The sequence below is a fragment of the Filicampus tigris genome, chromosome 8, assembly GCF_054856515.1.
Source record: "Filicampus tigris isolate MCC_2025a chromosome 8, RoL_Ftig_1.0, whole genome shotgun sequence".
NCBI classification, from domain to species: domain Eukaryota; kingdom Metazoa; phylum Chordata; class Actinopteri; order Syngnathiformes; family Syngnathidae; genus Filicampus; species Filicampus tigris.
This window is the reverse complement of record NC_141224.1, coordinates 21,985,926-21,998,118: the sequence shown is the minus strand read 5'-3', so window position 1 is coordinate 21,998,118 and position 12,193 is coordinate 21,985,926. Positions and strand designations below refer to the sequence as shown.

General features: G+C 40.4%; 1 protein-coding gene across 1 annotated transcript in view; it reads left to right on the top strand.

Moving 5' to 3' along the window:
* emc2 (ER membrane protein complex subunit 2) overlaps window positions 1-11,527 on the top strand; it is a 49,628-nt gene extending 38,101 nt beyond the window's left edge. The window contains exons 10-11 of the mRNA XM_086039054.1: window positions 108-212; window positions 10,981-11,527. Of these exons, the coding sequence (XP_085895180.1) occupies window positions 108-212; window positions 10,981-11,067 (192 nt within the window). The 3' untranslated portion in view covers window positions 11,068-11,527. The remainder of the gene's footprint in view (window positions 1-107; window positions 213-10,980) is intronic.
* The last annotated feature ends 666 nt before the right edge of the window (window positions 11,528-12,193 follow it).

Genomic DNA, 12,193 nt, shown 5'->3' with positions numbered 1-12,193 from the left:
GAAAATGAAAAACGTGTGTGCAAAGTATGGTGCTTCTTTTTATCGTACCAAGTTTTTGATAAAAGACCACATCTCTTGATCTCTCCTGTGCTTTTTCCTCTATCTAGTCTGCAAGTCACATAGCTGCCAGTCCAAAGGTTAGTGCCAAGGTGAAAAAGGACAACATAAAGTATTCTGCTTGGGCTGCCAATCAAATAAACAGAGCCTACAAGGTCAGTGACATCAAGATTGTATGCAGTACTTGCATTATTATTCTATTCTTGGCCTTTCAAGATATTTTCATTTCTGCTCTCTGGACCTGAAAACATTGTTTACAGGATCCCCACTAATCATACATTTTAAGTTTTGTTGTTGTTGTTGTTGTTGTTATTGTTATTTCAGGTTTCCAGCGGGTACTTAATAAGTCTTAGAAGGCATTTAGTTTAGCATTTGCAAGTTTGCAATTGTTAACAGTAAGTAGTAGTACTTGATAATTGCAAAAAATCTCAAAATAAATTCACATTCTTAAAAAAAAGAATGACAGAATGATTCTTGTGGTAATCATGCAATCACTGCAGCGTAACCAACAAAATGATGTGGTTACCGTCGGGACTCGTAAGAGCACATGCACGTCATTAATGGCAGAGCTGAGCATCGCCTAACCGCCTAAGTTCCCGTCTACATATTTAAATGACCCACGTGGTGCCAGTCCGTCCCTCGTCGGCAACAGCCAATCACACGCAGGTGCCGCACGAGCACACACGCCGCCAGACAAAGAAAAAATATCAAACAAAACTGACACACACACACACACACACGCACAGCGTGGTGATCAGTGAAATAAAAACAATATGGGGCACATGTCATTGCGACTTTGCAAGGTACTAGGCATGGGACGAGATCTCGTGCTACGAGATCTCACGGGATTAGAACGCTACGAGATTTCTCGTCCCTGCACAGCACAAGATCTATTTTCTTTTGACGATGTTTTGGAGTCCGGGTGAATATAGCAGATGCCCTAAAAGGAGCTGTCACCAAATGGGAACTTCCGAGGCCAAATCACGGAGTCGCTGTTGTGACCGACAACGCTCGCAACATGGATGTGGCGATACGTTAGACTGGCTTTGAGCCACACATTAAGTGCTTATCATGCAGGCAATGAACGCAACGCTAGTGCAGCTGGTCCAAAGTTGGCCGTGTATCATGTTTGTTTAGACGTGTCACGCGTATAGTTTCTTTTTTTTCACCGATGCCCAACAGCAGCAGCACTTTTGACATCTAAATAAAGACAGCTCGAGCTGCCCGCGAAACTAATTATGGACGTAATCACGCGCTAGAACCACTCTTTGGACATGATGGCTCGCGATCTAGAGCAGCGGGGTGCCGTATCTGCAGCTCTGAGGAGCCCAGAACTACGACGAATTGCAGAAATCTTGACACGGACGCAGTAACATTTCTCTTGTTGAAGATCGTCTGAGAAACAAGTTTAACTCTACAATACAATTCAATTTTATTTATATAGCGCATTTCATAACAGCTAGAGCTTTAACAAAGCACTTTAAAAACAATACAATAAATAAAAAAACAATAAGGGGCAGTGATACATCTATTAATAAATATATCAGTAAATATTAACAAATATATAAAATATTAATAAAAATATGAATAAATAAAGCCAATAAATTAACATAAAACACTATACAATTGAGTTACTGCCCCACGAGCACAGTTGGATTTTGTCAAAAGTATTCAGTAAGAGGAAAGATCTCAGCTTTAGCTGTTATTGCAGCAATATTTGAGAGCATGTAACGAAAGTGACTCCTGTTTGCATTTGCACTTTTGAGCTAGATGATTAATTGTCTTGCAGTCTGTTTGATAAAAAATATTTTGAAAACTGAAAAAATTACATTAGGTATTTTTTTGTATTCGAAATTTAGCAAAAATCTCGTTTCGTCTCGTGGGATTTTTGTCTCGTCCCATCCCTACAAGGTACACGACACTGTTTTATTTTTTTATTTTTTCCTTACTTGGCCACGTGTCAGGAATGCAGCACCTTTGTGTAACGTGGTACAGGTTAAGTCTGTTCTCGATGTCGTTTGACTCTGACCGACTGGGACCATGTGGGTCGTTTAAATATGCAGGCGAAAACTCTGTGGCGGTTAGGCGATGTCCAGCTCTGATTAATGGTCTGTAGCAACTTTGGACAACATGGAGTTGAACTTAAGTTTGATTTCAAATGGAATTAAAAAGTCTTAAGTCTTGAATTTAACTTGCTTAAACCCCATATCTCACTGAGTGGCAAAGGTTTGCAAGTGTGTGTGCACGTAGTAAATGTTTGTTTTTTTTTGGTCAGGGTTCATTCAATGTTGCAAACAGTTCCAAAGACGTTTGGAAAACATTCGCAAACAGTTTTACTTGTTGCTATCAAATTTCGAACAAGACAAACTGTTTGAGACCATTCAAATTGTTGGTGAAAATCTTTGCGACCGTTTGCCACCTTGAACGAACCCAGACGAAAGAATATTCACTACGTGCACACACACTCCCGTTGACGAATACTTTCCGTGCTGTAAAAATTTCCCCTCCAATGCCCCCTGTTGTCCAATGTTAAGCAAACGGGTAAAAGTCCTTCAGCACTACCCCCCACCCCGTTGACGATTGCTTTCCAATGAGGAAACTCCCTCCACACATCCTCACCCCCATCTTCCCCTGGGTGACATGATCAATGAGCTCTGCAATGGACCACGGCAAACAAAAAAATATTCACTCTTTTTTTGAATGCTCACACTCATATTTTTCTTTCCAAAGGTATGAATACACAGCTGTCATATTATTAGGACTTTGTGGCGTTATGTGCAAAGATCGGCTAAATAGCGACTGAATCCGGTGCAAAGTGCCACACAACATTTGAGACATTCATCATTTTGTAGAACCTAAAAGTCTCCCTCACAACAGATAGTCATTTCTCCTAATGGTTGAAGCGCTTATTGAAGCTAAACTGGTTTGTCGATCACTGGTTAGATCCAAAGTGCTTCTTGGGTCTTTGTGCATTCATTCGCATTAGCTTTAGCAGGTAGCTTCATTGTGTGAGCGATCACTGAGTTGTCACAGTTTCACAGCGTGCCGGTCGTTGCTATCTGGGCTACCGGTTCCAGGCAGTCGGGTTTGGTCAGTCGTGTATTTATTAATTATCATAGACTTGCTCTGAAAAAAAGACAAAAAGACTGTTGGATCATGTAACTTGTCGGTCCGTGCTTCTGATGCTGTTTGGGCCAGCTTCGAAGGCCCTGACTGCACGCCACTGCAAAATATTTATTTTATGAAGTAGAAAAAGGATCATATAAAATTGCTGTTAATTTGATGTAATTTTAAAGAAAAATACTATATCGGGATATAAAATCTCATCAATATTGCACAGCCCCTGCTAAGACGTCATTGGCATTAGGCATCGCCACAAGTTCATACATCACTGGTCATTATCAGCATTCCCAAAAGAGGCCAATGATTTGGAACGCTATGATTTGTGCTTTTTAGTTTTTCAGGCCTCATTTGTTGTAAATATGGCATGACATGTTTTAACAATGAAATCAGAAAGTCAATTAATTAATTGAATTACTTAGAGATGCTAAATATTGTAGTAACGATTATTACATTTTAAAATGGTAGTGTGTTAAGCTTTCAATAACTATAAATCTCCAAGTACTGATAAAACGTGTTTCACAAGTATGTAGAAAGAGGGGTTGGAAAGGCCGGTCAATCTAAATGTAAAACATCAACCCTGCGTTCATCTAGCAACAACCAGTGGAGGCATCTCTGTGTTGTAGTCTGCAAATATACACATTTGACTTGAGCCCCAGCCTCAATTTTGCTGACTGGGTGCAATGTAATTTTCAATTGAATAGTTTGCAAGTGGCGGGAGATTTCCTTCTGGGTAATTGATTGCAGATGAACACAATTAGAATAGTTTATTTGGGTCGCCAAATATGCTTGGATGGCTGCAGTTTTCCAACCCAATTTAAAACTGAATAGTGCCTGAATGTTGGACTAAATATCAGGAAATGATCGTCTACAATGGCAGTGATGCTTGTTTTAGTGTGTGTGTTGGTGGTGGGGGGCGCTGGGTGTACGGGATTACATCCTTCCCCCTCATACTTGAGTTCTTCTGGTTAAAGTCTCAAATACATGAGCCCCTCTTGAAAGCCAGTGGTCTGAGTGTTAAAAGTTGCTTGTTGTGTTCTTGAAGGGACGTGATTTAATATGTTCTGCCTCTTCAATACTTGCTCACAAGTATTTTTGTTTGTAATATTTGGACTTGCACAGTATCAGTACACATGTGCATGCATGTGTACGTACCAATACGTGCACAGGAAATGGCATGTGGTTTAGGATGTCTTTTTTCATTATGTTTTAAACAAGTTAATTGACAGGGTGTAAGGGTTGTCTTTTTTTTCCCTCTTCACCTCCCATATAAGGACTGCAGCACTCTTTCAAGGAAGTCACTGTGTGGGCCTCTGTTAGACAGCTGCAGGCTGCTGTGGGTTTGTGCTTGCTGATTGATGGCTCCTTTAAAGCGTTTTTCGTGTCAGTCGTCCATATTTATTAGGCCTCTGTACCTGGTGATTGTCATACCTCAGTGAAAAAAAGTTGGGCAGGTGAGTGCAAGTGGCAGCAGATGTCAGCAAGAGGTCAACTTGGTCGGGGCCCATTTATTCATAGGGGGAAAAAAGAAGTCATTAGCAATGGGGTCAATTGACATGTTAAAGACCCGGAGGCATGTGCACTCTAAAAACAGTTGGGCTATTTGGGGTCAAAAATGGACCGATCCACTATATGGGTCAATTTGACCCACTTTCTTGCGTTGTTTTGTACAAAACAGTCCAATGTTGGGGTTTTTGTAGAAAACTACCCGTTTTGGGGATGTTTTTGCAGAAAACAACCCAGAGAATTGGATCAAAATGACCCAAGTAGGGGATTGGTCCAATTTGACCCAAAATTGTGGTATTTTTAACCCTGACCTGACCTAACTGTTTTTAGCGTGTGGGCTGTAGCTGAAGGAGCTTAAAAGCTGCCCAACATGCCCTTTCCTCTTTACGCTCCAAAACTCAAGATTTCCTGATTAGGTCCTCTGTCATGGACTATAAACTCCTGCTGCGTCATAATTCTATAATAAGAAGCTCTATTGAGATGCAGCGCTGTCTTGTATTCTGCCTGTTTGAAAATATTGGTCAGTGGTCACACCTCAGGCTGAGGAGATAATTGACTGAGATCCGGGGTAATGCCGCATACGCATCAAGGCGATGAAATGCATGATCATTACAGCACACCCTAGCTGAATGAGTCACACTTGGAAATTTTGGAGCCAATTGTACACCTTAGCCAACTGCTCTGTTTATGATGAAGTTTTGCAAAAGAGAGGAAAAAACCTTAGGCCATGGAAATTGTTAGTTCAGTGACATTTCCTGTTTTCTAATAATGGAGCACAACTAAGGGCTTAAGTAAATAAATGAAAACTGTCTAGGCCAGCAGTCGGCAACCTTTAACACTCAAAAAGCCATTTCGACCCGGTTTCCACGGAAAAGAAAACATCGGGAGCCGCAAACACTTCTTGACATCTGAAATGAAGATGTTAGCCAATATATACAGTATATCTTTACATTTGTAAAATAGCGTTTTGCTTATGAAAGCCATGCACTCCATCCATGTTTCAGAAAATTTAAATGTATTTATTAAATGAACACATTTTGAACTCTTACAAAGATGAAAATCGCAGAGTTGAAGCTCTATTTCAAATGAATTAAATAACTGAACTTAAATTATCCATCTAGCAAATAACAATGCCTGAACAGCATTATTTCACTGAACAATGAAAATAAATATTTGCAAAATAACGGCCTGAATATTTATTTTACCTGGTTAATGGGACTTCTGCTCCGGAACCTCTGCAAACAGCGTCTGCAAATCAGGGCTGTAGGAAGTCACTTTCACCTTTACGCAGGACTGTAAGCTGGCGTCGTTTTTGAAAAAATCAGATTTTTTTTGGTGTGTGTGTGTGTAAGCGTTCATTTCTTTACATTATAAATGCGACCTCGTTCTCTTTTGTTTGTGAACATGCGTCCCTAAAGTGACCCGCATGCGCAGTCACTCACGACGTAGTGTTTACAGAAGTGAATGTGGTCCAGCGTGTCGGTGCATTTCTAGAGTGGAGCGATTCGGTAGGAGGTAGAAATACAGAAATGAGTTGAGGCTTTTTTGATCTCATTTCACGGAGACGTCACTAAAGGTGACGTCACGTCATAACCGCACTTAAAAAATTATCCGATCTGAACTGTGGTTGAATTATTACTACCACCATTAAATGTCTACTTTATGCTTCATGTTTCAAATGCCATTAAAGTCAAATATAAAGTCAATACTGTTACTCAAAACAACTTTGCAGATTCGATCTCCCAGCTGCCAGCAATCTCCCACTGCCTACGCGTAGTGTATTTTGAGCTCCGTGCGGCGTCAATGTCGGATATATGCGACCGGCGGTTCAGACTGCGATCCTATTGCAAAAAATCAGATACATATCCGATTTAGGACCACATATGAAAGTGGCAAAAAAATTTGACCCATTAAGGCCTAAAGTGCCTGGCTTAACAGCTCCTCAAAACCTAAGGTCGTCTTTGGAATTACCCTCGAAAACCTGAAGTTTTCCCAGAAATTCAACACCTCCAAAATAATTAATATCTCAGTGCCTGTAGCAGATAGAAACATAATTCCAAAAGAATTTGAAAGCTTAGACGTGGTTTTCACACAAGCCCGAGTTTATCTTTCTGTTTCAATCAATGATGTAAAAATAGTGTCAGTGCAAGAGAAGCATTATTTTTAATTTAAAAAATAAGTAACGTGGTAATTACATCCTCTTTTCTGTTACAAAGATGTCAATATTTTCATTGTCTACAAACATATATCTTAACCATATATCACGTTCGACTCATTCTACTGCTTCAAAGTCCACAAGAGCGTCGTCTCTATCACTGCCGTTGCTCATTTCAGAGCTCTTGTGACTGACCTGTCCGCCATTATGCCTCGAAAGAATTACAGAGCATTCTCCGTGGGCTTACGACACCATCACGTGCATATTCTGATGCATTTCATTGGTTAAAAGACAGATAATTAAATAATAGAAAGAAAACGACGTATCCGCTCTCCCGGCTTTAAGGGTGGAAAGACGCAACAGCGCTCTAGTGGTAGAAACGCGGTTATGCGCTCCTGGCCTTAATGGGATAATAAGAACACATGATACACGTTTTTGAGACATATAACATACACTTCAATCGGACACTTATAATTTATTTTCCCGTATGCGGCTCCGGAGCCGCGGATTGCCGACCACTGGTCTAGGCCAAGGGTGGGCAACTGGAGGCAAACAGCCCCCACCTTCACTCATGGTTTTCGAATGGGTGGATGCTATGGAATGAGTTCTTAATTGTAATGGTTGAACTCACACAGCAGCAGATGTATTTAAATAAATAAATAAATAAATTACAAAAAAAAGAGCAACCTTGTCAGCTGCCGGCAACAACCATTCAACAAGAACACATCAGGCCAGTCTGCTTCTCCTTTGTAAAGTACTATCATTGGACGAAAACAGTATGCATAAGATTGTGGTTGGAAAATAATGACTGGAAAAGCACAATTTTGTAAGTTACAAATATAGCATGTGATCTGACCAAGTGATTAATTGCTTTGGTGGGTCCCAAAAGACAAAACATGAACAAATAAAAACACATCAAACGGAACATTCATCACATTGCAGCTTTTGAAATGTGAACAAATTTCATTTAATTGGCCTGACCCTCTTGCTCTGTCCCTGAGTTAAGGATGGCCTAAGGTTAAGGATGTTGACCTGATCTTTTGCTATTTTTTGCGGACATGCCCCAGTCAGCAGGGCAAGTTTAATTGGGTTGCATAAGTGTGGTCACATACAGTGCGTCTATGGATGAGTGATTATGTATGCATTTTGGATTATAATCCGGTGCACTTCCTCTGAAGCCCTTTAGAGACGGTGCGGAAATGTGTGTTGTGTGCTAATACTGGAGGCCTCGGAAGAGGACTGATCCTGCCGGGGAGCTCACACGCAGAACAAAAATAAAATGACATTTATGCAACATTTTCCGGTCAGACTATTTCTATTACTTTACACTGTGGGTGTGCGCTGAGTTTCAGACCTGGGCCTTCAGTGGGTGACCTAATTTTAAGGATTTTAAGTGACCTAATCCACTTCCTAATAACTTCATCATGGCACTAAATGTACAAAAAATGCTAAATAACTACAGTATGTGTGTTAGCGTTGTCATGATACCAAAATTTTGACTTCGATACTACACCTGCACAAAGTACCTCGATACCGGTATCGAAACGGTACCTCGACAAAAATCTAAAATGAGCCAAAGCATCGAATTTAAAACTGACAAAAGAACTTCAAATTATTTTATTAATTCAAAATATCAGGATATGCTTGATAAGAAGATAACATTTTAAACATTGTCAAATACTTGTGAACATCTGCACGCCCTAACACTATTGAACAGAAAAATAATGTCTGAGCTAACGTTTGACAGCTCTTTGGCCATTCTTAAATTCTTTGCTAGGAAAACAAGGGTATAAACATTTTCCTCAGACAGCCTACTGTGTCTGCATATATATATACTGTATGTTTATATAAGCATTATATATATGCAGGCAGATTTTACGACGCCCTTGCCTCGTCCTCTATTTTGTCCCAAGCACCAAAGAGTGGTTCACACCGCAGGTCTTAATGCTCAATTCGGATTTTTTGAAAAAATCTGATTTGTTTGTGTAAGCGTTCATATTACATTATAAATGCGACCTCAGTCTTGTCACACATGCGTCACTAAAGTGGCCCGCATGCGCAGAAGAAGAGACGGTTGACGTCACTCCCGACGACGTGTTTGCGGAAGTAAATGTGGTCCAACGCGTTGACGTCACTCCCGACGACGTGTTTGCGGAAGTAAATGTGGTCCAACGCGTCGGGGCAATTATACAGTTGAGCAATTAGGTAGCAGGTAGAAATAAATACGGTATTTGCGGGAAATTATGAGGCGAGGCTTTAATATCTCATTTCATGGAGACATCACTAACGATGACGTCACGTCTTAACCATGCGTAAAAAATTAATCCATCTGAGCCGTGGCTGAATTACTACGATCGCCATAAATGTCCACTTTATGCTTCATGTTTCAAGGTGGATTAAATTAAAGTAAAATATAAAGTCAATGGTGTTATTCAAAACAACCTTGTAGATTCGATCCCCTGCTACCAGCAGTTTCCCTCTGCCTGCGCGGAGCACATTTTGGGCTCCGGATGACGTCAATGTCGGATATATGCGACCTGCCCGTTCAGACCGCGAACGCATTGGAAAAGATCGGATACGTATCCGATCTAGGACCACATATGAAAGCGACCCAGGATGCATTTGAAAGAATCGGAATTGAGCAGTTCAGACCGTCATAAAAAAAAATCAGATACAGGTCAAAAAAATCTGATCCGGGTCGCATTTGCCTGCGGTGTCAACCTAGCCATAGTGACTACATTTACATGCAGTCAATATTTGGGTTGAGGTCAAAATTCCGATTTCTGAAACATTCTGAATATCCCGTTTACATGATCGAGCGGACAGAGTTGCTCCGGTATTTGAATAACCCACTGTGTACGGCGACACACGGCGTCATGACTGAAATGGACGTCATTTCCGCTTGTTACTTTCAACTGTCAATAAAACACTTGATATTCATGTCACTTACCACATGAATGAAGCAGGCTGTTTCCTCCTCGCTCCAGAATTGTGCTTTAGTGTTCCATCTCTCAGCTTGTTTACCTCTGCTTATATATTTGCGATTTGTTTGGCACCAAACAACGCACTTCCGCATACAAGCACTTCCTGTATCTACAAAGACCAGCATTCCTTGCGGTTGAGCAATCAGCATGCGCAGTATCTCGATCGTGTGTGCGCGCCGGCAGTATCTTTGCCTTTTTCGCCACTCCCCCTTCTCCATCCACTTCTCAGCAGTAATGCTAAGTAAATCATCTCGTGCTTTTTATTTTAATGTATTTTTTGCTTTTTATCCAAAGTATTTGGACAAATTTTGATTTTAACGGTGAAATCCGACACACGCGGAAATTCGTGTTACATCGGCAGTGTAGGAACGGGGAAAAAATATTGTATCATGATGTATGATACTTTTTATGCCGATACGAAGTATCGATATGGTAATGAAGTATCGATTTTAGATGCCTTATGTTATGTTTTGCCCATTCTATAACATACTTTTGCAACATTTGAGGTCCTTTGTTGAGCTTTGTGAATGGAGTTTTATTTATTGCGATCGCGATACATATTGATATCGAATTATTGGCCCGGCCCTACTTGAAAGTGAAGTTTTAATCATGTCCGACATCATTCTGGCCCCTAAAATAATCTTTGATCCACTTTGAGCTCAATCAAAGACTAAATCAATAAGAGGATGGAAAAACTCACTCGTCAGTCAGAGCGTTTGTGAAGACACTGAGTGGTGAATCTAAAATCTGATTGGTTAAAAGAAGAAACAGCGATTTTAAGGCACACACTATCAAATGAAGACAAAACACTGCTGGAAATAGGTTATTACCATTTCAGGGAAGTATGCCTGTGCTTCTGATAGTTTTTTGCCCAGCAAAGAAGGCTTGAAGGCCCTGACAGCATGCCACTGACTTAACATCAACTCATCAAATAGTTGAAGTAAAATGGTGACAGTTCAAGTAAAACATGTTTCTGATGTGTTATAAACGTGCGTGCATGTTCGCTTGTGCTCATGTTAATAATCACATGCAAAGGGCTTTGTTAGTGAGGCGCTCCTTTATTTTCACTGGTAGAGAGATTTGAAGTTTCTCTTCATTCTCTTCCCCTTCTTTTTCTTACGATTGTGCTTCTTTTGTACCTTCTTTTGATATTTGCAGCTGGCTGGTCGTGGGTCAAAGGAGAACAAGTGCTCTGTAAAAGCAGTGGAGGAGATGCTGGAATCCATGCAGATAACCATGTCCTAGATGTCCTCCACCAAGACCTTCCCTCTTCCTCCTTTTGATGCCCACACACTCTTGGAGCCATACGGCAGCTCAACTAGACCTATGACTTGAAGTGAAACCTAATCTAACATTTGTTTGTTTTTGTTTTGTGCCCTTTCAATTTTGGGTCTGGTCATTGGCTGAAATTGATATGCACAAAGGCAGCGTGTTGCTTCCTCTCAAATGAAACTATTGTCCTTCCACCTGGTATATTGTGGCACAATTCCCAAGTTGTCTAACTTGCTTTAATCTTTTACATTCAGTTGTCTTGCTTGACCTAACAGGCTACAATAACATGGACAAGACACGAGAAAAAGATGTACAGTTAATGCCATTTATCAAGACTGTGGAGACCTGTCTGCACTGATGGATATGTAAGAAAACTTGCCTTTCAGTCAAATCTTGCAAAATGTCTTAATAAAAGATGAAGTGATTACATGTTCTTTGGGTGTTTTAGTGATTGTGTTTTCTGGTACATTTCCATTTATTGAAATGTTTTACAAGGGTGCGGCTCATTTATACTTACTTAACCTATCTCGCTATCCTGGAGCAGGATTGGGAACATTGTGTGAATAAACGAGTCCAAAATTCGTTCTTTTGGTTATCTGAGGCAGCAGCTGCATCAACTTCAGCACACTGGATAATGTCTCTATCATTTTAGTTGGAATACGGCAGAGAACATTCTGATTTGAATTGGAAAGCAGAACTAAAACATTCTCGGAACATTCATTGTTTTAAGGTGCAGCCTTTTACACCAAGTTTTCTATTGAAATGAAGCCAACTGATCTTAAGTCTTAAATTGTCACCTGTACAAGTTCTGTTGTAATGTGAATATACATTTTGTCAGGCTTTATTACTACAGTCCTCCCCAATAGCATTGGAATGGCGAGGTCAATTCCTTTGTTTTTTGTATACTAAAGACATTCGGGTTTAGATCAAATGATGAATGAGACAAAAGTTCCTAAATCCAGCTTTTAGTTCATGGTATTTACATCTAGATGTGCTAAACAACCAAGGACAGAGCACCTTTTGCTTGAAGCCACTCACTTTTAGAGTGAGCAAAAGTATTGGAACATGTGACAGATAGCGGTTTCTAGTTGCTCTGTGT